Source organism: Leptodactylus fuscus, chromosome 5 (genome assembly GCF_031893055.1).
Source record: "Leptodactylus fuscus isolate aLepFus1 chromosome 5, aLepFus1.hap2, whole genome shotgun sequence".
In the NCBI taxonomy this organism is placed as follows: Eukaryota; Metazoa; Chordata; class Amphibia; order Anura; family Leptodactylidae; genus Leptodactylus; species Leptodactylus fuscus.
Window position 1 is genome coordinate 122072439 of NC_134269.1, and position 27946 is coordinate 122100384.

The window sequence follows — 27946 nt, forward strand, 5'->3', positions numbered from 1 at the left end:
GTAATGCATGTAATCGGACGAACACAAAGGGCTTAAACACATGAAATATTCAAAGCGTTAAGACCCTTGGTGTTTGGCTGATTACACACATTCCTATGCCGGTGAGGTATTCGATCGAATACTACTCACTCATCTCTATCTTGCAGTAGTTGTGTTGTAAATAAATTTTGTCATATACAAATTCATGATCCTAATTGTGAAATCTTGCGTTTTTTCACCCTTTCCTTTTTTTTCGGTATTGGCTGTTTCTGCCTCTCACTGAATGTTACTGTGTACAGGAGTACAGGTCTGTGTAGAGAAAATGAGGGGAGGGTCACGTCAAACTGTTATATCTCAGGCATTATGAAACTTACAAACTAGCTTTTGGTATCATTTGAAAGAGCAGATTCTCTTCTAAAGTGTTATCTACATTATTTCCAGAAATATTGCTGCTTGAAAACACAGCCTGGATTGGGATATTTATACGCATCTTGAAAATATATGTAATCCAATCCCAACTGTGTTTTTAACCAGTGATATCTCTAGAAATTTGTACACCATTGCAACCTTATTGCCATATGAAAAAGAGAATAACTTTGAAGTGACCCTCCCCTACCCTCATTTTTTCTATACGATACACAACCCTGTACTCAAAGCCTGTACTCCAAACACAGTAGTATTCAGTAAGAGGCAAAAACAGCTCTCAATATAGAATCCAGGGAAAGAGTGAAGAAATGCAGGATTTCACAGAAAGGATGCAAAGTTTGCTAATTAAAGTATATTACAAAATTTATTGAACCAAATACTGCCAGAAAATCAAAAGTTGTCCAAAAGTTTTAGTTACACCTTAAAGAGAACTGGTCAACAGATTGTGAAGGCCCAATGAAATATAATTTGAAAGGTATTTTTACCTTTAACACTTTTGGTATTTTGTTTATCCAATCCATTCAGTTATTCCAATGATATTAGCCCTTTTAGTAGTGATTAATATTCGGGTATACTAGACAAGTTGGCAGTAAAACTGCAGGATATTCAGCACAAAGAGACTCCTTCCTTCCCAGAGAAACCAGTATTACTGCTCATTTTGGCTTGTATATAATAATTTGCATCAACAAAAACTCCTTCCCGACATTCACCATAATAGTAAAGCAGATGTCCGGTATTTAAATATGGCGGAATTGAATGGTTGCTATAGCTGCCAGGTATATGTTGTATTATACAGCACTATCGCGGGCATTAAGGCCCCTGGCACCTGAGTCAACTTTGACCGTTTTACCAGCAGCGCATGAGCACCGCCATTTTGGCAAGGATTGACAGCACCTGAAACCATATCCCCTTACATGGAAATATAAAAAAATTACGGGTGTCAGAATATGCCAACTTTTAGAAAGATTTTTTTTTTTTTTTGCAAAGGTTTGTATTTTTGTTAAGAGGCTAAAATAAAACTATATATAAATTTGGTATCCACAGAATTGTACTGAAACAGAATACAGGGGACAGGTCATTTTGGCTGCACAGTGAATGCGATAAAAATGAAGCCCATAACAAAGTTGCACAGATGCACTTTTTCCTCCAATTCTTACTTCTTTCCAGCTCTCTATTATATTGTACAGAATAATTAATAGTATTCTGCTATTTAGGCACCACTAATGTTATTTTATTTCAAGCGGTGCTTGAATAGCCTTTTTAAAGGCTATTCACGCATATGTGGGGCTCATACAGCATAATTTTGCTGATAGAGCCCCTTTAAGCCCTCATATGACTCTATGAATGAAAAACTTAAAAAGTTATGAGGTCTGGAAGGCAGGGAGTCAAAAATCAAAGTTTTAAAAGGGCTTATATCTTTGGAATGGTTGAACGGATTTGAATAAGCAAATTTCCACAACGTACAGAGTGATGGGACGTGTTAAGTGACCTGATGACAGGTCCTCTAAAGAAAATCTGATTTACATTACTCTGAGAATAGAAAATAACGAAAAGAAAAAGCTGAGCGGTATTCTTTTGATTAAAATGAATGAAAAAGCAGTAAACCCTGCCAGAGCTCCTGATGGAGAGAGTGTGAGTCCTGCTTGTCACACCTATACAGGGTGATTGACATCCTTCCCTGTATTAGTGTGTACACCGAACTCTGTCGATCACTGCATGTGGGCAGAATAAGCAGGACTCACTGTCTCTTCTAGAATTCGAGTCAGGATTTGCTTTATTTGCTCAGAAATCCTATTCCAGATCATATAAACCTCCTCCATAACCCATAGTTCAGCTTCTTTCTTTCATATCTTGCTTTCACATCAACAGAGATCACATATGTTGCAAATAAGGACTGCATTAAAATCCCAAATCTTTGTACTTGCCTGGAGTTGAGTCCAATGACGTACACTGGCTTCACTGCACTTGCGCTCAAGGTTCGGGGTGAGGTCTACTTCTCCCCTTCTACTTCACTTTTACTTACAGTGACTTCACAGGTGCCTGAAGTATAGTCGCTGGGTAAGTATAAAAGGTTTTTTTTATTTTCAATGCAGATACATATGGTAATACAACAAAGTTGTTTTGGGACTGAACCCCTCAGTAAATAACCTGTGAGAGTTTGCATTTAAGAAAGGCATCTTCTTACTTATCTTGGAAACAGTAGGATTCTTCTCAGAGCTTGATGTACACTTTGTAGTATAAACTGTACGTGATGCAAGGTCTGTGTTTAAAATCAGTCTGTTTTAAAGAGGACCTTTCATCAGATCGGGCACATGTAGTTTTATATACTGCTGGAAAGCTGACAGATCGCTGAATTCAGCGCACTATCGGCTTTCCCGATCTGTGCTGGTGTAAAGCGCTATCGGTCCTGGGACCGTAGCGCTTTAGTGTCAGAAGGGCGTTTCTGACACTTAGCCAGGGACGCCCTTTTGCCCAGCAGCGCCTATTGCGCTGTACTGTGGAGCGGGGAGGAACGCTGCTGGGCAAAAGGGCGTCCCTGGCTAAGTGTCAGAAACGCCCTTCTGACTGTAAAGCGCTACGGTACCGGGACCGATAGCGCTTTACACCGGGCACAGATCGGGAAAGCCGATAGTGCGCTGAATTCAGAGCACTGTCAGCTTTCCAGCAATATAAGCAGACAGTATATTCAGTAGGGGTCCTGTTAGACACCATGGTGATACCCTAGTTAAATATTTTCACTAAATTTTTCATTTACGTTTTTAGGAAGTTCCTGCTGTACATTATTATTATGTTGTAGCTTATTATCTAACTCCTTATTGTTTAAAAAGGACATGTGTTTTTTTTTTTTCATTACATGTCTCTCTTTCTAAACACTTGTATTCTCCCCAAAATATCTGTTGTTAACATGCTACTCATTTAAATATATGACTTGACCAGTTGACAAGAGGGTGTTGGCATAGCATCATAATAAATGGTAGGGTGACTGCATTGACTGGTAGTGTCCTTACTGGGTAGACAGTGTGATGGTGTGCAGGGACACCCCCAACTACTAACACTTACTTGTTCATTGATTCATAAGTTTCCAAGAATAATAACAGAGGAACAGCACAGGAGAGCTCTAAGAAAAGATGATCCAGAATGGTAATAATACGGGGAATACAAATTTTTGTTACAGACGTGCCTGGAGAGCTGACAGGTCCCCTTTAATGTAAGGTGTTAGCACATCAAAATGTCACTAGTATACATTCTCACAATAGGGGTAAAGTTTGCCTATTTTCGTTTATGGAGATTATTACCGTCCTGCAGCCTTGTCTCAAAGATAAAACCTTATTGTGCTGTTTTCATGCCAGTCAACTGAGTAACAGAGCAACTCTGCATCTGTGTGAGAAATCATTCCCAAATGGCTTATACTGAAAGCTTCACCAAATGGCAGAGCTGTTCAGGAAAGAATACAGAGAAGTTGTTGTGCCAACTGCTAGTATGTATGTGCCAAAGAAGCCTTATTAGTGGAAATAGTTTTAAGATCATGGTCACAAAGGGAAATAAAGCTCCTAGTTCTTATAAGATGGCAGGCAATGAGAATTGAACAGCTACTTTAGTTTTACATGCTTTAAAGGATGTAATACCCTCTTGCTTAATGGAGCTATGTTATTGAAAAGCAATCGGAACCAGCACAGAGGTTACTGCAAGTTCAGCTCCGACTCGCTGTCAATTATTTTGCTAGGGTGGTGCATACCAATGTGTATATGTGTGTACATGCCTTCTTAAGTGATAATCCCTTTATATTGCACCAGTTTATCCTGCAGTACTATAGAGAGGACGTATACTTTACTGTCTGTCCCTGCACTCGCACACAATGAATCTACTAGTGTGTTTAGTAGTGTTGCATTGACTTCAATATACTTATATTCCACATTAATAACAGTAGAACAGATATACCGTGTTTCCCCAAAAATAAGACAGTGTCTTATATTAAATTGTCGTTCTAAACATAGAACCTGTCTTATTTTCAGGGGATGTCTTATAACAATCCGCAGTCATGCCAGCACTTCCTTAGCGGAGAAACCAGTATTACTGCTCATTTTGGCTTGTATATAATAATTTGCATCAACAAAAACTCCTTCCCGACATTCACCATAATAGTAAAGCAGATGTCCGGTATTTAAATATGGCGGAATTGAATGGTTGCTATAGCTGCCAGGTATATGTTGTATTATACAGCACTATCGCGGGCATTAAGGCCCCTGGCACCTGAGTCAACTTTGACCGTTTTACCAGCAGCGCATGAGCACCGCCATTTTGGCAAGGATTGACAGCACCTGAAAAAGGAACACATTGAAGTCAATGGGAGGCTTTTTTTTCAGCGCTGAAATTCAGCACCAAATTCAGCGCCATTTTCCTCCGTGTGAATGGGCCCAAAGCAGTTGGCTTTACAGTGCACATGGAGCACAGTGCACAGCATCCAGCCGGCTGCAATGCCAGTGAAGTGAGGCTCTCCAGCGCAACCGCTGGAAGCCTCGCTAAGCCCCGCCCACCACTTCCGCTGCTGGGACGAACAGCAGCTCCAGCGCTGCTATGAAGATGGGAAAGGTAAATTGGATACCTCCCCTACACTACCCACAACCAGCAGTCATACCGGCGCTCCGCTAAGAAAGTGCTGGCATGACTGTCGGTTGTCATAAGAAGTCCCTCGAAAATAAGACAGGTCCTATATTTAGGACGACAATTTAATATAAGACACTGTCTTATTTTCGGGGAAACACGGTATATCTGTTCTACTGGTATTAATGCGGAATATAAGTATATTGAAGTAAGAGCAGCTCAGCCAAGAAGCTGTAGACCATACAGACTCTGGTATCAAGACCACTAGGTACTGAAGCACTTGGTCTGCAAAAAAAAATTGCCTATACTCTGTTGCATCACTAACTACAGAGTTTTGTGGCTGTGACCTCAGCACAAGAACATCATACCAGCTAAGATCCACAAGCTCATCACTATACATTGGTTCTAATGGCGTAAAATAAGTCGAAACTGGACTTTTCAGTTTTATCTGGTGAATAACTGAGGGTCATGGCAACTTATAGAAAACTGTGAGGAATTTATACAGATGGTATATTGAAAAATTAAGTAACTTGTTATTCTACAAACCATAACATTTGTATCTCAGTATTTGTCTGAAACTGAACAATTCCTTTAAGTTAAGTGGGGTCTGGCCCTGACATCCCCACCAGCTAGCTGACTGAAGGGACCACTTCTTTTATTAGGGGTGAAAGTTTTAATAAAATATAAACTCTAGCATTCACATGGTTTGTTATATAAAGGATATCTTTGTCATATGAATCTAGCCTTATAAGTGCAACACAGCTGAAGAAGTCTGTCGCTGAGAATCAGGCGATCACTACCCTGCCTAGTGACATAGCTGAATGGACATTATTACTGTATCTTATGTGGAGTATGCACATTGAAAATACATATGCTGCTCTTTGTTTGGCTTTCAAACCTTTTTTAGATATGGACCTTTTTAGATATGGTTATGTTTGTGTCCATAAACATTTCTTCTTATGCTTTTTTGTCCTCTGGAACATTCTTTAGACTTAATAACCAATGACAATTGAGTTTGGTTTTTCCAACCGTGTGATTAATATAGCATTAGAGGTTATCATGGATAGTTTAATTATACTAGAAGAACAAGATTCATTGTCTAATTTTTGTAGCTGACAGCACAGGGGAGGGATCACAAGTGTGAGCTGAACAGATATGGCCACTAATAAATGAACTAGAACTTTCTTTATTTTTTAGACCAAACAGTAGATGACATTTTAATACCTTGTGGGGTTTTTCTTTTCAGAAATAGTTTATGAACATACTGTATGTGATACAGTGCACTATGTTTACTAGGTAAAGTATATATGCAAGATAAACCTAACTAGTTCAGTAATACGCAGCAGTTCTACGATAGTTTGTTGTTCACCCGACAGTGGGTCATCCATCTCCATCAGGTTATGTAGTTAATAGACTTTTTTTTATATATAGCTCAATCTAGCCTATTTGTGTATGTTTATCACTTTTAATTGACAAAATAGAATTAAAACAGATGAGAAGAGAAAATGAATGAGATTTGTTGGGGTATTCTTTATCCATTTATTCTTTACTTTTCATTTAAGAAATAAAATTGAATCAAATTCTCACCTCTTTCATCTGAAGCCTTGCAAGGTTAGCAGTCTAGTTGTTTCTACTGGGATCACAGATGCTACTTCCTTTGAATTGTTGGTCATGTTGGGAAATCAGGATAACCTAAAAGAACTGCTATATCCCAAATTGTTACAAGTGTTATCTATCTTACCTTAGAGCAAGTGCAACCCTTTGTGGCAATGGTTTCCTCTAATGTCAGTGGCCTCTTTCCTTATATTTCAACTTGTTACACTGTTGAACTTGTTCAGGAATAGTTTGTGGAACATGACCAAGAGTTCAAGCTGTTGACTTGGCCTTCATATTCCCCAGATCTCTGTCCAGTCAAACATGTGTGTGATGTCCTGAAAAACCAAGTCTAATGACATTTAACCCCTTTATTCCCTTTTTGAGTCCCCCCCCCTTGTGTGTGGGCTTGTTTTTGGGGGGGTTACTCCAGTCATCCATGAAGTTCTGCTGCACAACCTATGTACAACCTTCTTTAGATTTTCTATAAGCTGTGAACTTAAATTCAAGGTGTTTTTTTTTCTGTTGCTACATTTTTTACGTAGTATTCTACCAGGGACCCTTGAAATAGTAATGCTTGTAAGCATATCTGTATATGGAGCCTTAGCAACTTTTAAAGATGCAAAATGCTGTTGTATTGTCAGTTGTAAAATATAGTAATTGTATGTTAGATGTCATAAGAAAGGAAAGGCACCAGGAATTCTGCGATTAACTGCTTGTCTCCATAAAGGAAAGCACTTTTAATTGTTAGTGATTTATCTTCATAAAGGTTCTTCTACATATTCAGCATTTTAGCATTGCATATACACAGCACATTCTCTCAGCGATTGATCTGGATGGAATGTCCTTGATGTGGCTTAAGTCTTCTTTTTTTTTTTTTTTTTTTTGACCACATAAAATATATAAAATAATGTCAGGTACTGTTTGAGCTTTTACCTGGTATCACATTTAGAAAGTATTTGTTAGAATAGAAGATAATAATATGTATGTAAAACCAGTCGTATAGTTCATTGTGGTTCTTTGCATATCTATAAGTATGCAGGCAAATCTGAAGTATTAAAAAGGATTACACTGTAGTGGAACAGGGTGAGTTTTCTTTAGATAGAGATAAATGGTGTTTAGCCTTTTTCACGGTCTATTACACACCTTTCTTTGTTTAATGTAGTGTGTCGAAATCCATGAATATTGATGTGAATCTAGTTTTGCAGAATGATAATCAGATGGGCTGTCCAGCCTCAGATCCTGACATATTTATAACATTATGTCTTGCTACATACCTATGGAGATACCTTTTTATGGGTCTAGAAAAGGTCTATTGATGAAAACATTTTTTACCTTTCACTTGTGCAGATTTAACATATTGTTGCTATCAAATGTTTTGGTTTTTTTTTTTTTAAAAAAAAACAACAACAAAAAAAACGTATGGTGACCCAAGATCCAGTGTTTCCTCTATGTCAGTGTTTCTCAACCTTTTTAGATTTAGGAAAATCTGGAAAAAAAAAAATCCAATCGACCAGTTTGGACATAATCATACTGATTCACAGATTACAGGTGACCTATCATTTAAACTGCAGAACGAATGTTGTAAAGACAAAGCCCATAAGAATGTTGCACAAATGCAGTTTTTTTTCTAATTCCATATTTCCTAGGCATCTGATGGAAGATTGATTGGTAAAATTATGAAGTACAGTTTTATCCCACAAAAACTCCCAGAGCTGAGGCAATGCCACCTATTGGATCAACAATGCACCTGATATAAACCCTATTAAGAGTGAAGGATCTGCAAGCTTATATTTGTTAATATGGTCCATGTGAGTGCTGTCCTGTGATAATGACTGATAACATAGAACACCAATGAGTGAGTGAGGTATTCCCAGATTTTCAGGTACCAACACCTGGTCAGCCGATGAATAGCCCATTTCAGCTGGCCTATTACTATTTCCTGCACAATGACATCACCTCCGTGCAGTGAATATTAATAAGGAAGTTACTGGGAGATGCTCTATCTAGTTTAACTTTAGAACTATGTAAGTCATCCCCATTGTCTGTAGAAAACAGTATTTTGCTGAATTTAGGTATACTAGTAGAAGAACTTCTTTTCTTATAGATGGTATTTTGAAGGTTGAATGCTATTTATATTTGGCCCTCTCAGTGTGGTTAATGCTCTATGAACAGCTCCGGCACAATTTATTCTTGTGCTGGGGATATTGTCATTTAGTACCTGCAGCATGGGAACTGGGACTGACTGACTTGTTTATTGTAACATTAGAGTGATCTTGAACCTTTGTTCCCTGGTTGAAAGCCCAAGAGGCGCTGGCTAGAACTGTGCTTTTACAATACTCCAAAGAAGGGCATTATTGGGCTAGCGTAAAATTTGCCGCTTGATAGAATGCCTGTATAATTGGTTATTTTACAACATAATGCTCATGCCTTGTTAAGGACTTTACGTCGTGTGGCTGGTTTGATATGTGGAAGACTCACTGATCATGTAAATATTTTCCATTGTTAATATAAAGGTATGTTATATGAGCATGCAGGTGAACATAATAAGAGTTCCAGCTCGGAACGGAGACGCTTCCAACATAAATAAGATCCATTCTCACAATGCACAGTAAAATATGTGCGCACTATATAGCAGCTGTGGAAATATAAATAATTCCGGCAAAACCATTTAGAATATAGCAGAGGATGGGAGTCTCTTTTTCTGTTTAGCACTAAACAACTTTTCTAGCATATTGAGCACAGTCATTTCACTTCTACATCCATCTTACAGAACTTTCATGATATTTACCGGCTCTATAAACTCTTTACAGAGATAGGATTGCAAATATTTTTTCTCGTAATTGAAGCAATTTTATGTATCTTTGGGCTGTTGTATGAAGATCTTTGTACTTTCTAAATATGTTGCTGGGAAATGAAACCCATTTATGGAAAATAAGCATTGCATTGTCATAAACATTTTAGGCTAGGGGTATAAACAGCAGGCAAAATTGTTATTTAAGGGGGAGAGCTACTCTTATGTGATGGTTGCATTATGTGTGATTGATGCCGGATTTTCTCACAACCTGTCTGAGTAATACAATGTTAGAAAATTCCTTTGCCTGTTTTCCTCATCTCTATGTGATTTCATCACACTCCTATATTGATATATTAGTCAGCGGGACTAACTAATAAAATGATATAAAATATTGTGTTCTTTAGTTAATCACAGGTAAAATTGGATACGGTAACCTCGCATCCCTGAGCCCCCTATATCCACGAGGTGAGCGCCCCCACTTCATATTCCCACCTACTCACTATTTAGTGACAACTGATGTGCATTTACCTCTATATACGGAGAAGGATGGGGTGCTCCCATCATGAATATGGCCGCATTATGAATGTGTCAACTGTATTGTGACTTATGAAACACCATAATTATTCCATTTCAGGTGCCATTAGACTAAAGGGCACAGTAAAATATTGTGCCGATAGATTAACAGCCCAGCAGACCTGTTTCTATAATAATTCTTTACGCTCACTCAACATAACTTTTTTTTTTTGAGTAATACAGTAAAAACATATCTGAAAAACCTTATTTGAATGTTTGCATGTTTTACCATTTTGACCAATGACAATAAAGACCCTGTTCAGACAAAGGAACAGGGACCGATATGGAGTCTGACACTGTGAATTTGTGTATGTGTATTGTAATAATGTGATTTTGGTGGTCAAAGTTTTACAGTGGGATTTAGAATAAAATTGCATTACTTCTTCTTATGAAATAAATCTATTGCAGCTTGTTCTGCTAAGTAAACAAGACTAAATCAGATTTTCATAAAAATCAAGATTAGATCTCAATAAAAAGCCCCATACTTATCTTCTCTGATGCAAGATATTGAATTATTAGCTATGAGCATGAGATCTCACTACCTACCAACAGAACTACCACATGTATAATCGTGATAGCTGCATATGTCCCCACCTCTGCAAAAAACTGTTTCTGCCTGTTATATCTACATGCTGTGACCCTCCTCCTCGTGTCCTCCAACCACTCCAATCACGGTTGGGCCGTATTACCAACATCACTTCACACAGAGAACTAAATGATCCTGCAGTGTGTCTTTGTTTCTTTCTTTTTAGTTGCTATGATTTCTAGTATTTCTCTATCTGCCATCTGCTTGTACGTGTTTCTCTCTTGCTATATACTACTGTACCATCCATGAAACTGTATCACTGAAATTTCCCCATTGTGGGACTATTAAAAGATTTTCTTATCTTATCTATATTTCCTTACAGATGAGCTGAGGAAGCTGAGTTGGTCTGGAATTCCGAAGCCTGTCAGATCCATTACATGGAAGTTGCTGTCTGTAAGTTGATCATTGGCTGCTGTCAGGACACATTGTGCATCCACAAATAAGACCTTTTTTATATTGAAGATATCTGCTATTTCCATTATTCTGTATTCTCAAGTTTGATTTTTTTCGATGAATTATTTTATTAAAAGATATGCAAGAGGAAATGTCTGCGATGTTTAGAGAAATGTATTAGTTGTCAGATTTGATCCTCTTTAATATTAATGGTTTTAACTGGTGTCTGTTATATCTGCCAGTTTTAACAGCTGTACAATTCTGGATGGATTCACTTAGACTGCTTACTCTGGAGAATGTTAAAGAGACTTTATCACTGGATCTCCATGCACTTAACCTCTGTTTAACATTCTGAGCTGTACACATGAGTGTTTAGCACTGCTGCTTTTTTTCCTCCTTCTCTCAGAAAGATGCTTTAGACAGCTATCCTTTTTTGGCATAACATCAAGTGGGAAAACAAAGTGTTTACATCAGATTGAGTTTAATTTCCAGTGTTAAAATTCTTTTTCCTCATACTAATGAGAGCTAATATGTTTGCAGTTTAGTGGATTTTATTTAGGATTTTAACAGTTTTAATTGGGAATTTATGCAAGCACAAAGCTGTTGACTCAGTATTAGAGTCTCTGTTTTGTGAGAGGCATTGGATTGTTCATTTTACTATTATGCATGTGATAGACTATTAGACAACTGAATAATACAGACTGCCATTTATTGAAAGGCTTTTCTGATTCAAAAATTTAAAGAAGTGCAAATTGTCAGTAACAGGTTTGAACATTTTTAATTTTTTTTTTTTTTTTTTTAAAGTACTCGCTTTTTGTGTGTGCGTGCAGTTATTTGGTACTGTGGGGCGTATCAGATGGCAACATGCTAAAAATTACATTCTCCAGTCTTCAATTGGTCAGTGCAAATATGCCCTGCACCCCTAATAATAATAATAATAATAATAATAATAATAATGCATTTTATTTATATAGCGCCAACATATTCCGCAGCACTTTACTAATTGTAGGATTCAAGTACAGACAAAAACATATATTACAGAGTAATAGTCACTACACACAATGGGGCTGAGGGTCCTGCTCACAAGAGCTTACAATCTATGAGGTAGAGTGGGTGCCATGAGGTGTATTATACCCTTACTTGTTAACTCAATGTTGTGGTATGTATGGGTGCTTCTTATGCCCAGTAGATCAATTATAATATTCAGGCCTCTCTACAGAATATTGTAGATGGAGGGCCATATATTTGGAGAGCATAATTCCTGAAAGAAATCACATTAATAATACATAGTATGCCATTGCAACAAAAATACTCATAGACTCAGCAGTCATGTGACCACTGATCTGACAGCTGCATAGCAGAGTAAGAATATAATCTCTAAATAATTCTTTGACCTCAGTATACACAACACAGTCATGTGTGATGTGCTGCTATTGCAAAATACTATAATTTAGGTTTATATTGCTGCAGGTTTTTTTTTTTTTTTTTTTTTTTGGGGGGGGGGGAGGTTAGCTGTTTTTCAACACTGTCTAAAAGGAACCTGTTTTTCATATTCATAGCAACCAATCATAGCACTGCAAGAAATTAAAACTATTCTGTAATAGTTTGCTATAGGCAACAAAAATATGTTTTCTTTTAGACTATATTGTAAAACTGCAATGCTTTAATCACACTCTTATCACACTTGTCCTCTCTTTTATTCAAGCAGATCACACATTTATCAGGGAATTAGACTCTTTCATCTCACTTTATAATAGTGCATTTATTAGTATTCAGTTCCTCCACTTTTCCCCTTTGTGTACTCTGCTACTTTTAGGCTAAACTGCACAGACGGCTCATGGATGACATCCGTGTGCTGCCGGTGCCTCCACAAACTCACTTCATCTGGTGCTCCCAGGTCGCAAAACGATATGGTGTAGTACCAATGCTGCATTTTTCTCCGGAATTACTGCACAAACATGGCTAGCACTTGGTTATGTGAATAAAATTTAACTCTCCAAACCAACTTTCATCTATCCTATCTATCTATCTATCTATCTATCTATCTATCTATCTATCTATCGATCTATCTGTCTAATGTTCTTTAAATATGTTGTATAATATCATCTGGCTAGTCCAAGTTGACATGGCATGACAGTACAGAATGCACTGTACAAAACACATTAATCCTTATTATTCAGCATGTATTGCTGCCTTTCAGCATTAATAAAGGGCCTAGAATATGATCGGCTTCTTGGGTGTGTACACCAAGAATGTCTTGCCAGGTAATTTCCAGTATCAGAGGCACTCAGCATATGAAGAGTGGTTTCCTCCATACTTTTAATGGGTGAAGTAAAGCTATACCTAAGAAATATGTATTTGTTAATGTTCAATACCATTGCTTTGAAGCTTTTATGGTGAGTATAATCAAAGTAATGGGTTACTGATCATTATTAGATGAAGTCAGGTGTCAATGTTGAGATATTTAAAATTTTATGATGGAATGCTTAGGCAGGTTTTAGTCTGTCCTTAAGTTTATGAGCTACAAGGTTTTCGTGCACTCACTGTGATCTTTTGCTTGTCCAGAAAGCATGAAAGGAGTTGTAATTTAAATGATAGCACATAAAATGACAAGCACTTATTCAAATTAAATCAGCAGCTAGCTAAGGTTTAGGATGGTATTATTAAGGGGGGTTTCATGGATCGCTTACTGCAACATTTTTGATCCCTTAAAATGTTACAAAATGTCAGAAAAGGACAATTTTAACTGTGGAAAAAAAGAAGAAAAAAAATGTTTCTTGTTAAATGACTTCTGTTCAGAAGTGAAGGCATCGGAGCAGCACATAGCTACGCTATATATCAGTGAATTTAGAAAAACAGAATGTCATCTGACATTGATTACCTAACAATTAATTATAATTATTATTGAACCTTACAAAATATCTGGTTTTAGAAGCCTTTCTCATTGTAGTATGGTTTTCAGGGATCTCTAGTTTACCTAAAGGAATATCAGTTATAACAATTTGACCTTGCCACAATATTAGGTAAACCATCAGAGAGAACAAGATGCTACTGTCCGGCTGTCTTAACCAAACTGCTATTTTATCACTTAGTAGTTTAACTTTTAGGGTTATACAGTTTGTTATTGGGGCTTTCTCATGGGGGAAGAAATTAAAACAGTCTACAAATGGGTTAAAAACCTAAAACAGAGCAGATGCAGTACCCGCCTTCTCAACTCCTGTAACTCCTTTTCCCGACACTGGGCTCACAATAGTGTCTACCACATTGTCCTATCTCAGCAGACAAGAGATTCCTGCATAGCCAATTACTGGTTCACCCTTCCTCCTTAGTTATGGCGGTTACTGATTCTGTCTCAACAAACAGGAAATGCCCACTCAGCCAATCACTGGATGCAATGGTGACCCGCGTCATTGGGTGATCTGCAGTTTGTTGAGATGCATCAGGAAGTAGAGTTCATTCAGCACGTGGTCAACGGCATAACTTTATCAGGGGTTGAGTACTATTTCTTTTATATTTTTGCATCAAAAAAGAAGATAATGAACTGGGGGCACTCAACCAAGCAACTTTTCATAAAATTAGTCCTTTTATTTTGTAGAGACGTATAAATGCATAGATGTGGGAGAGAGTAACTGCATATTGTACACTAGCTGTGCTACAACCATTTCACGCTTACATTAAGCACTTCTTCAAGCCATGTATAGTATGATTATGTTCATGGGAATACCACCTTTAACTTCGTCAAAAACAAAATAAATACCTGCTTGTCTGAGTCACTAACTAAACAGAACGGATAACCTAACTATATGTGTGGCTTAGTTCCAGCCACACGAACAAAACAGAAGCAATATTGTCTCACCAGACTCGGGGTTACAGGACAGAACCATACACCTACTTTCACCTCATCGAACTGCCCTGCAATGCAAGACCTGCAGCCTATTCTGGTCCAGTAATGAGCCAAGGATCTACACCTGGGCTGAGGCCTACTCCAGATCCGCCCTGGACCACACATATGTCAGACACCTGGGGCTGATATATCTGGGCTCCAACACTCTGCCCGTCACCTTCTCACACCTGATAGACTCCATTTAAAAGCTTCTATGGACCTAGCAGGGTATATCATACCTTGACTTTACATCTTATCACACAAGAAGCAATCCTGGTGGTATTGAACATGTAAATAAATGGAGAATTAGTGTGTTCCCTCATTCCTGTGCCTTTTGCTTTCTTTAGTGAAAGATAAAATCCAAAATGTTCTTTTTAGATCAGATTTATAAAAAAAAAAACTATGCAAAATGCATCCTAGGAAAGACTTGCCTTTTGAACTGGCATGATGGCAATGTTTCTTGTATCTTCTCTGTGACTAAGAACCTTACTAAATGGGTTTGAAATGTAGAAGCATCCTGAGTACAGTGTGTTTGTAATGTGATGAAATCCAACATCATCCATTTTAAATCTTAACACAAGATCTTTCTCTATCTGGATACTGGACTACCAACTGCTAACATAGTGTGTGTGTGTGTGTGTGTGTGTGTGTGTGTGTGTGTGTGTCGGGGGGGGGGGGGGGGCTCCATTTGCTTGCATGCATAGTTATTTGCTTCATTTATAAATAGAGAACATAACTGCAGTCTGCACTATTTTTTTCTGTTAAAAAAACTGAAAGCAGTCAAAAAGGACCCTGTCCTTTCATTTTAATATTTTCTTTGATGGATCAGCCCTATGGACATTGTGACAGTAGTGTGAACCTAGCCTTATTCTGTGTAAGGGGACATACTAGTAGTAATGGTTCCAATACCCAATTCTTAGAGAGGTGCTATTAATACAGTAGGCTATTAGACTGTTGTTCCCAAATTGGCTAATGTTATGGCTTGTACAGGAATTCCACTCCAACCATATGACTTGGGTACAGAAGGAAACTAATGTCTCAGATTTACACAGACTAAGATATCAAGCCTTATATTAACATACTTATGACAGTAGAATAAATTTATGTGCTGAAATATTCCAGTCGTGATTTTAGAGGCATCAGGGACAGAATGTAGCAGGGAAGGTACTGAAATAAAAGAATATGTCTTCATAGCTCTTAAGCACACAGAACTGGAGCTCTTGTCCTGATGGCTGTACGGCAGGATGACACATGGGTGGCTATCCTCATCTGCAACTTTATTTTGGCCTGCCCATGGTGCTCATATGCTATATGTCTATAGAAGTATTATCGTAATAAGGAAACTACTGAAAAGTGTGAGTACTTAACATCTTTATTTACATTTAGTATAATATTAGAATAACTTTGAATCTCATCCTGTCTTGTCACTTGTAAAATACAGACCATCTGTGCAGTTATCAATTTTGCTTAAAATGGATTTATGAAACAGTTATGCTGTAGGAGAAGAGGTGTTAAAAAGTTTTATTTTAGAAAGTAATTACTATTTTATTTTTATTCCAAATGTCACCCTAAACATAAGATTCCCAAATTCCTTTCCAGTTTAATGCCAACACAGGATTAATGTTATTCTGTGTCTGCAAACTGTATAATGGGAGTTATAACATTTTTTGGCATTTTGCAAATTTCCAGATTTAAAGTGCCCCTGGTTTATGAATAAACCACCTAATGATGTGACCAGGGCATGGCACCAGCTTACCTTGAAAAGATGACATGAGGGAAAAGCAGCTAGCAGGCATCCCCTATAGTAGGAGGATTATGACCTATATCATGATAAATTCACAAACTGTAGATCACTTTTGGAGTGACATTATTCATGGGATACAGTTTAAAAAAAAATAAAAAAAACAAGACCTTTCTAAACATATTAAGGGCACATGGAGATTTTTTGCAAGCGGATTTTGACGCAGAAACCGCCTCAAAATCCACCTGCTAAAACGGCTCCCATTAACTTCAATGGGAGCCGCTCACATTTTTTTCTGCTTGCTAGTAGCAGAAAAAAGAAGCGAGATGACCTATCTTGCTGCGGATTCTGCGGCTGAATCAGCCGCAGTGTCCGTGACTTAAATTAATAAAATACAACGTATACCAAATCTTTTCCCACAAAACTATATATCAGTTTGCTTATTTACTCTGATCTTGCAGATTAGATTGCACCTTCTTTGTGACTGGTTCCCTTAAAGTAATCCATATTCTATATTTTGGACTGCTAAAGCTCCTTTCAGAGTTAGCCGACTTATTTTATTAGCATCAGGAATTCCTAGATCTTCCAAAAGGTGGACCAAGGACCAGTTTTTCCCACCTGTCCATACAAGAATCTTAGAAAATTATGATGATAGATAAAGTCAGTGTTATGAGAGATAATGCTGACATACATCAAAGGATCTGGCAAGTGTGATTATCTTGCTCCCAATATACAATATTACTTTTAAGGTAGGTTCCCTATACTGTCATATCCATCATAGGATGAGACAAACATACAGTAAGATGCAGATGAAACAAAAAGCATCTGCATTGACTAAATAATCACAATGGCAACTTTCTTCTGTCATTTTTGTTTACTTATCGCACAGAAGAAAACGTCCAACCTGTTTTTTTTTTTTTTTTACATTACAGTGAAATGGGACCAGATAGAGAGGGAACTCCTTCTGCATCAAGTTATTCTAATAACATTTAGGTACACTCCTCCCATCCTATAATGACAGTATTGTGAACCCACCCTAATATCTGGGTGATTCATGTCTCTGCAATTACAATGCTGTGTACTGCTGGGTTTTTTTTTTATTTTGTTTTTATTTCATTTGACATTTTGAGCCTTTTACATTCCCCTTGCATGGGGATGTGCCTTAGGGGAAGGCCACTTGTAGTGCAAATGCTGGTGAATGTCCAAATTGTCTGAAGTTGTATGTATTTTGCTGCAGATTTCTCTGTAGTGCCCCTTTGACTTTAAACCTTTGCTTTGCAAAAGGTTAAAATCTGAAGACAAAACCCCAAGCAGAAGTTGGCAAGCTGCAGATTTAAAGCCCACGGTGCAAATCACTTTGTCCTATTGATTTTTGTGCTGCATGTGGTTAAGACGAGATGTGTAAATCCTATATACTACACTGTATCTGTAAATTGCTATGGGTTAGCTCACCAGGTCCTGCACTTATTGGAGTTCTTTGCATAGCAAAAGCAATAAATATCAGATAATATTAAAAATCGTGTCTTGTTGCAAAGGACCCTTTATATCCACAAATAAATTAAATGGTCTGCAGTTTTTCTGTATTGACAACTGGGTGATCTCCATATTTCATTGTAAAGGGGGATGAGCTTGAGCGGCTCTATCACCTTCCAATCAATGCAATCATTGACAGAGTGACTCCATTTGTATGATCTTCTCAGATTTCTCTCACAAGATCATGCTGCCTCCTGTTAGTAGTGCATAGAGGATCTGTGATCTGGGTGCTTCTGTGTTTCTCATAGCTTCTGGATACCATCTTCAGTACTGTATGGAAAGGACTTATAGCAACTGTAGTATTGTAACAGGGTGTCATTTGCGTGTTAAAGCTGACGCTACAGGCGCCAAAGGCTTGGATACATATGGTGCTTTATACTGACCACCTCTTGCACTTGTTTTAGATATATGGTGCAGGGGTAGGGGAGGGAAAAAGCTTAAAGGGGTTGTCTGGGTTAAATTTAATATTGTAACAATGAGCCCCCCATGCACCCCCTCAAACTTTATAAATAACATTTATATTATACATTTTTTTAGTTTTACTGTAATATATGTAGGTAATTTGACCTACATATTTTACATTTTTTACCTCCCCCCCCCCCCCCCCCCCTCCCCAGCCCAGAAAACCACCCTCCACCCGCCTTCTCCAGCTCCATTATACTTACCTGTTCCTCTCGTGGATACCCAGATACTGCATTGACACAAGTGACATCTTCATTACACACCTCAGTCTCTGCTTGGACCATTTCCAGGCATTTTTCAACAGGATAATGCTTGTTCACACACAGCAAGGGTTTCCAATGAATGTCTCTGCCAGATTACAACATGTCCTTGTGCTACTCTGTGACAAGATTTGCCTCTCATTTTGCTGTTATGGAACTAGCTGAGATGCCGGCTTCAGTAACCTATAAGTGTGCAGGATCTACCGGGCCAGCTCTATCATATGTGGGCAAATGTGCTGCAGGATACCATATGAAACCTTTATGCCTCCATGCCCAACCATATTTCATTTTGTATCCAAGCAAGAGGTAGACAAATAGGGTACTAGAGCCTCCTTTCAATTGTATTGTTTATGCCAATAAGCATATTCTTTGGCTCGTATATTGTAATTACTTACATTTATCATTAAAGAGGACCTTTCTTGTCCTCGGGCACATGCGGTATTATATACTGCTAGAATTCAGTGCACTATCGACTTTCTCGTTATATGCCCCTGGTGAAGAGCTACCGTTACTGTAGCTCTTCAGTGTCAGAAGGGCGTTTCTATGAGTCTGTGAGGAATGCTCCTCCTGACACTAGAGTCCATAGCACTGTACTGTCAGAGGGGACGTTCCGTACCACTAGTGTCATCGCTGGGCAATAAGAAACCCCTCTTCTGACAGTATTCAGAGCACTGTCGACTTTCTAGTGGTGTATTACACCGCATGTGCCCTAGGACATGAAAGGTCCTCTTTAACGCACACCATTTTTTTTTTTTTTTTCCAATTACAGCAGCTCCCTTTTAGTGTGCTGGTGGTTTGTTTTTCTTTTGTCAATGAGTATATATTGCCAGAGAAGTTTATAGCAAAATTTGCTCCAAATCTAATAGGACTGATTTCAAGTTAGACATATTTATACTATGTATGGGTTTATTGTGTGACTTTCCCTAATTCACTGTAAAGAGCAGTAAAGGTCACATGACAGTCTAATGAACTGACTCTGTGGGTATTGTTGCCTCTACCTGTCTTGTGTTATTTATTCTGGAAGTGTTTTTATGCAGCAAACATCTGCTCAAGATCTTTAAAGGCTAATTAAGTTGAAGATGGAAACTATATTCCTTTAACTTCCCCAGTTACAGTAAATACAAAAATGCATTTGTGAAGTTGATGCATCCACTTTCTTAGTGAGACAGTGTCTCTTATTGGAGCTCTGCTGCTCTTTATATGAGCCGTGGAAAATGTTCCTTTACAATGTAAACGAGGCAGACTCATAATAAATGACTGCTTCTTAATGCCTAAATAGGAATGCGTTGATGTCTGCTTTCTGCAGTATTGCAGAACAATTATTCTCTTAAGAAAATATTGTCTTACAAAAGATACGTGATCAGAATATGTGCCACTCTGGCTGGAGAACCCATATCGGCATGCTACATGAGCAAACATTTCCTCCGATCTAACTTTTTATACCTCTTGCACAATTAATTATGAAGAGATACAAAGCTTGACTGGTTAAGGCATTTAGCCTACCGCTTTCATATGCAAGCCAAAGATTTTAACATGTTCCATAAAGTACAAGAGCCGCAACTGTGTATTGCCTACAAAGTGCTTTTGCTCAGTGAAATAGAAAGAACTTTGCAGTTATTGTAATAAAACATGCTGAGTACCTCTAAATTTTGTATTCTTAAATGGTTAATAATGTAAAGTGCTTGAATAGAAGATGAAACATTTACACATTCTGTATGCCGTATGAAAACACATCAGTTAGCCGCTCTTCTCCTCCTTTTGTATTTATATCGCTGTCAGGAGTGGCAACTGTTAAGGAGATTTGTGCCTTTCATTACTGGGTTATCTTCTTTGGCAACTCTTTCGCGGGTGGCTTTTGTTAGCCATACAAATAAACATATAGTAGATACGTGTGTTGGTTATTTCTGAGTTTGGTATAATACATGTCTCTCTCACAATCGGAAGCATTTGTTTGCACAGATAATACGCACATTATTGAATAAGTTGACATCTGGGCTGTCTCCACTGCCCGTATTAAAAAGAGCATTAACCAGAGTGACGCAGTCCGCGTACAATCGGGACGTTCAGTGCTGGAGACCACCCACTTGACTGTTTTATCATTAATATGCCTTTCAGTAGGTTGATGCTTACTGTTTTGTAGAGGTCATTTCTCAGCAGACACTTCATTATTAGAGATGAGCGAACAGTGTTCTATCGAACACATGTTCGATCGGATATCAGGGTGTTCGCCATGTTCGAATCGAATCGAACACCACGTGGTAAAGTGCGCCAAAATTCGATTCCCCTCCCACCTTCCCTGGCGCCTTTTTTGCACCAATAACAGCGCAGGGGAGGTGGGACAGGAACTACGACACCGGGGGCATTGAAAAAAATTGGAAAAAGTCATTGGCTGCCGAAATCAGGTGACCTCCATTTTAGACGAATAGTGGATTTCAAATCCGGGTCATATGAGAATGTGAACTTTGTGACTATGAGACAGGGATAGCTGTACAGGCAGGGATAGCTAGGGATAACCTTTATTTAGGGGGGAATGTTATTAAAAATAACTTTTTGGGGCTCTATCGGGTGTGTAATTGTGATTTTTGTGAGATAAACTTTTTCCCATAGGGATGCATTGGCCAGCGCTGATTGGCCGAATTCCGTACTCTGGCCAATCAGTGCTGGCCAATGCATTCTATTAGCTTGATGAAGCAGAGTGTGCACAAGGGTTCAAGCGCACCCTCGGCTCTGATGTAGCAGAGCCGAGGCTGCACAAGGGTTCAAGCGCACCCTCGGCTCTGATGTAGGAGAGCCGAGGGTGCACTTGAACCCTTGTGCACCCTCAGCTCTGCTACATCAGAGCCGAGGGTGCGCTTGAACCCTTGTGCACACTCTGCTTCATCAAGCTAATAGAATGCATTGGCCAGCGCTGATTGGCCAATGTATTCTATTAGCCTGATGAAGTAGAGCTGAATGTGTGTGCTAAGCACACACATTCAGCTCTACTTCATCGGGCTAATAGAATGCATTGGCCAGCGCTGATTGGCCAGAGTACGGAACTCGACCAATCAGCGCTGGCTCTGCTGGAGGAGGCGGAGTCTAAGATCGCTCCACACCAGTCTCCATTCAGGTCCGACCTTAGACTCCGCCTCCTCCGGCAGAGCCAGCGCTGATTGGCCGAAGGCTGGCCAATGCATTCCTATGCGAATGCAGACTTAGCAGTGCTGAGTCAGTTTTGCTCAACTACACATCTGATGCACACTCGGCACTGCTACATCAGATGTAGCAATCTGATGTAGCAGAGCCGAGGGTGCACTAGAACCCCTGTGCAAACTCAGTTCACGCTAATAGAATGCATTGGCCAGCGCTGATTGGCCAATGCATTCTATTAGCCCGATGAAGTAGAGCTGAATGTGTGTGCTAAGCACACACATTCAGCACTGCTTCATCACGCCAATACAATGCATTAGCCAGTGCTGATTGGCCAGAGTACGGAATTCGGCCAATCAGCGCTGGCTCTGCTGGAGGAGGCGGAGTCTAATGTCGGACCTGAATGGAGACTGGTGTGGAGCGATCTTAGACTCCGCCTCCTCCAGCAGAGCCAGCGCTGATTGGTCGAGTTCCGTACTCTGGCCAATCAGCGCTGGCCAATGCATTCTATTAGCCCGATGAAGTAGAGCTGAATGTGTGTGCTTAGCACACACATTCAGCTCTACTTCATCAGGCTAATAGAATACATTGGCCAATCAGCGCTGGCCAATGCATTCTATTAGCTTGATGAAGCAGAGTGTGCACAAGGGTTCAAGCGCACCCTCGGCTCTGATGTAGCAGAGCTGAGGGTGCACAAGGGTTCAAGTGCACCCTCGGCTCTCCTACATCAGAGCCGAGGGTGCGCTTGAACCCTTGTGCAGCCTCAGCTCTGCTACATCAGAGCCGAGGGTGCGCTTGAACCCTTGTGCACACTCTGCTTCATCAAGCTAATAGAATGCATTGGCCAGCGCTGATTGGCCAGAGTACGGAATTCGGCCAATCAGCGCTGGCTCTGCTGGAGGAGGCGGAGTCTAAGATCGCTCCACACCAGTCTCCATTCAGGTCCGACCTTAGACTCCGCCTCCTCCAGCAGAGCCAGCGCTGATTGGCCGAATTCCGTACTCTGGCCAATCAGCACTGGCTAATGCATTGTATTGGCGTGATGAAGCAGTGCTGAATGTGTGTGCTTAGCACACACATTCAGCTCTACTTCATCGGGCTAATAGAATGCATTGGCCAATCAGCGCTGGCCAATGCATTCTATTAGCGTGAACTGAGTTTGCACAGGGGTTCTAGTGCACCCTCGGCTCTGCTACATCAGATTGCTACATCTGATGTAGCCGTGCCGAGTGTGCATCAGATGTGTAGTTGAGCAAAACTGACTCAGCACTGCTAAGTCTGCATTCGCATAGGAATGCATTGGCCAGCCTTCGGCCAATCAGCGCTGGCTCTGCCGGAGGAGGCGGAGTCTAAGGTCGGACCTGAATGGAGACTGGTGTGGAGCGATCTTAGACTCCGCCTCCTCCAGCAGAGCCAGCGCTGATTGGCCGAATTCCGTACTCTGGCCAATCAGCGCTGGCCAATGCATTCTATTAGCTTGATGAAGCAGAGTGTGCACAAGGGTTCAAGCGCACCCTCGGCTCTGATGTAGCAGAGCTGAGGCTGCACAAGGGTTCAAGCGCACCCTCGGCTCTGATGTAGGAGAGCCGAGGGTGCACTTGAACCCTTGTGCACCCTCAGCTCTGCTACATCAGAGCCGAGGGTGCGCTTGAACCCTTGTGCACACTCTGCTTCATCAAGCTAATAGAATGCATTGGCCAGCGCTGATTGGCCAATGTATTCTATTAGCCTGATGAAGTAGAGCTGAATGTGTGTGCTAAGCACACACATTCAGCTCTACTTCATCGGGCTAATAGAATGCATTGGCCAATCAGCGCTGGCCAATGCATTCTATTAGCGTGAACTGAGTTTGCACAGGGGTTCTAGTGCACCCTCGGCTCTGCTACATCAGATTGCTACATCTGATGTAGCAGTGCCGAGTGTGCATCAGATGTGTAGTTGAGCAAAACTGACTCAGCACTGCTAAGTCTGCATTCGCATAGGAATGCATTGGCCAGCCTTCGGCCAATCAGCGCTGGCTCTGCCGGAGGAGGCGGAGTCTAAGGTCGGACCTGAATGGAGACTGGTGTGGAGCGATCTTAGACTCCGCCTCCTCCAGCAGAGCCAGCGCTGATTGGCCGAATTCCGTACTCTGGCCAATCAGCACTGGCTAATGCATTGTATTGGCGTGATGAAGCAGTGCTGAATGTGTGTGCTTAGCACACACATTCAGCTCTACTTCATCGGGCTAATAGAATGCATTGGCCAGCGCTGATTGGCCGAATTCCGTACTCTGGCCAATCAGCACTGGCTAATGCATTGTATTGGCGTGATGAAGCAGTGCTGAATGTGTGTGCTTAGCACACACATTCAGCTCTACTTCATCGGGCTAATAGAATGCATTGGCCAATCAGCGCTGGCCAATGCATTCTATTAGCGTGAACTGAGTTTGCACAGGGGTTCTAGTGCACCCTCGGCTCTGCTACATCAGATTGCTACATCTGATGTAGCAGTGCCGAGTGTGCATCAGATGTGTAGTTGAGCAAAACTGACTCAGCACTGCTAAGTCTGCATTCGCATAGGAATGCATTGGCCAGCCTTCGGCCAATCAGCGCTGGCTCTGCCGGAGGAGGCGGAGTCTAAGGTCGGACCTGAATGGAGACTGGTGTGGAGCTATCTTAGACTCCGCCTCCTCCAGCAGAGCCAGCGCTGATTGGTCGAGTTCCGTACTCTGGCCAATCAGCACTGGCCAATGCATTTCTATGGGGAAAAGTTAGCTTGCGAAAATCGCAAACTGACAGGGATTTCCATGAAATAAAGTGACTTTTATGCCCCCAGACATGCTTCCCCTGCTGTCCCAGTGTCATTCCAGGGTGTTGGTATCATTTCCTGGGGTGTCATAGTGGACTTGGTGACCCTCCAGACACGAATTTGGGTTTCCCCCTTAACCAGTTTATGTTCCCCATAGACTATAATGGGGTTCGAAACCCATTCGAACACTCGAACAGTGAGCGGCTGTTCGAATCGAATTTCGAACCTCGAACATTTTAGTGTTCGCTCATCTCTATTCATTATCATCTCAGATGGGATTACAATGAACGTTAATACATATAAACTGGGGGCAAGTAACACAGGATCACACTGCTGACACCAAGTGATTGTCACAGCTCACCTCCTCCCTCTCTCTGCACAGTGACCTCTGCACAGGTCACACCACATGCTCACAAAACCCTTAGAAGTCCATGACTTCTTTCTAGACCACGGGTTCCTGTATTGTTGTGGCTGCTGTAAGCAAGAGCGGTATAACAGTTTAGGCAAGATGGCTGCCTGATGGCCATGTACAGGGACAAAACAAATACACAATCAGAAAATAAATTTAGCGTGGTGGCTCAGTGGTTAGCATTGTAGCCTTGCAGCACTGGAGTCCTGGGTTCAAATCCTGCCAAGGGCAACATCTGCAAGGAGTTTGTATGTTCTCCCCGTGTTTGTGTGGGTTTCCTCCAGGTACTCTGGTTTCCTCCCACACACCAAAGACATACTGATATGGAATGTAGATTGTGAGCCCTATATGGGACAGTGACTGACAATATCTGTAAAGCGCTGCGGAATATGATGGCACTATATAAGTAAGCACAATAAATAAATAATAATAATATACTGTTTATTCATATGATATATGGTAAAAGTCACAATTTTCAACGCACTGCTGTTTTTGCGCTGAAAGTTCCCTTTTTGTGCTTCACTTTCCTCTTCTTTTTTTAATTTTTTTCTTAGTGTTCAGGACATGTTCAGAGAGGAGATTAGGCTACACGGCCTGACCAATTTAACATTGTTTGCGGCAGAAAATTGGTGCAAGTAGTGGCTGAAATCTACGCTAAACTCTACCTGACACAGATTTAAGTTTCAAGCTTAGGGACCAACAGAGATGCGGCAAAATGAAAAGCTTTGCACCTTTTAATAACTTTGATGTACTTTGATGTAATTTTAACATAGTTTGACCAACCCCTAATGTTTGCTAAATGAGTTGACTACATAGGATAAGCTGGAAACATATTATCTTCTGTTGTCACTGTGGTCTGTGAAGCCAACTGCAAGTGTTACACATCTCTGCATGGCCTTCATAGAGGAACGGATGCGTTACACATTGCCTACTGAAAGCAATGGGCAGTCTGTATAATACATAGTCATGCTGGGTTCCACATTTTGTATATGAAAACTGTGCAGAGGCTTTTATGTATGCAGCATGTTGCTATTTTTCTTATTTGATGTCATGCCCCAACGTGAAAAACTGTTCATGAAACAGCAATTTTTTGATTCAGTAATGTGATCCTGGACTACAAGCAAGGGACATCAGGGTAGAAAAGTCACCAGCATGACCATTGGACTGCAATCTGCCACTAAAGTGAACAAGCATACATGCAAGCAGTCCTAATTTTGGCAGGGTATTGCTGGTAACTTGATGGCTATTTTGTATAATGGTTGAGAATGAAAAAGGAACTACGTTGAATGAATGGGTTGCCATGCTAGGAACCAAGAATGAGAAGGGGAGCCATGTTAGAGTCAAGAAGGAGAATACTGAGGACCAAGTATGAGGTCCACAGGTTAAAGGGATACCGTTCTGGGGATCAGTAATGAGTGGACGGAACCGCTAGTTATTAGGAATGAGAGGAAAGCCATTTTGGGAGCCAAACTTTAGTTGTTTGCTATTATACAACTAAGAGTATCTGGCCATCTTAAACTGAGAAATGTGTCGGTCAGCAGGGTAACTGATAATATTTGATGTTAGTGATATGTTCACAGTTTTCTAGACTATGATATGTATTTATTTCCAAATTGACACATTCTTTTCTATTCCATTTTTAAATGTTAGGGTTATCTTCCAGCAAATGTGGAAAGACGGGATGGCACTCTAAAAAGAAAACAAAAAGAGTATTTTGCCTTCATAGAACAATACTACAACTCCAGAAATGATGAAGCAAATCAAAGCACATACAGACAGGTAAATATTATAATTGTTAGTAAGTTGGCTATCTGATATAGAAGTATAAATAAAGCTGCATAGACAATAGAGGTACATGGAGTCACCTTCCAGAAGCTATAGATTTTTATTTTAAGTTGAAGCATTTGGTCATGGCAGCATTGAGTTGTGAAGTTTAGGTTCACATTTACTGACATTTACAAATCCGAGAATAACTGAAGAGGAAAGCTTGATCCTATAAAATTGTATGACGAGAGCTGTGCATACATGCCTTACTCGCTACTCAGTGAAGCATAGAAACTTGGGTCAGGATTCTCTGTTTTTTTTAATATATGTGGCTGTTTACGTGAAAAGGGCCCAGATCGTCGATACTAATTATAGAGAAAATAGTCCAAAACATATTTGGGTAAAAAAATCACAATTTTGTTTTATGCAAAAATTTTATTTAAAAATATGTCAAGTTTACAAATTTGTTGAGACTTGTTGAGACTAGACAATGTTACACCATAACCGTTACAATGATACCAAGAACTCCATATCGACAGTGTGGGCCCTTTTCACATAAACAGCCACATATACAGGCCCCAGAGAAGGAATTTTGATATCCTTTTGACATACCATAAATTTCCTTTAAAGGGAACCTGTCGACTGATATAAAACACTAAACTACTCACAGGTACTTATGGATTTGGTGGTTTAGTGTCCCAAATCGCCCTGTTATAAATCCATATGGAGCCACACTAAAAATATTTAAAGGGGCTCTATCATTAGGAAAAGTCATTTTTAACTAATCATATCCTTTCATAGCCTTCAGAAAGGCTATTCCACACCTACCTTTAGTATGTAAATTGCCTCAGTGGTTTCTGAATAAGCCTGTTTTTATTCATATGCTAATGAGCTTCCAGCCAGCACAGGAAGTTCCCAGCAGCACACATCTCTGCTATTATCTCCTGTGAGTGTGTGCAAACAGGAAGCTGAGTCATCAGCAGTGTGCTGTATACACCCATAGAAAACAATAGCAAAGAGGGTGCA

At 40.0% G+C, this 27946-nt stretch overlaps 1 protein-coding gene across 1 annotated transcript in view; it reads left to right on the forward strand.

The window, feature by feature from the left end:
• TBC1D22A (TBC1 domain family member 22A) overlaps window positions 1-27946 on the forward strand; it is a 352669-nt gene that overhangs the window by 60086 nt on the left and 264637 nt on the right. The window contains exons 6-7 of the mRNA XM_075274179.1: window positions 10879-10949; window positions 26807-26935. Coding sequence (XP_075130280.1) covers window positions 10879-10949; window positions 26807-26935 — 200 coding nt within the window. The remainder of the gene's footprint in view (window positions 1-10878; window positions 10950-26806; window positions 26936-27946) is intronic.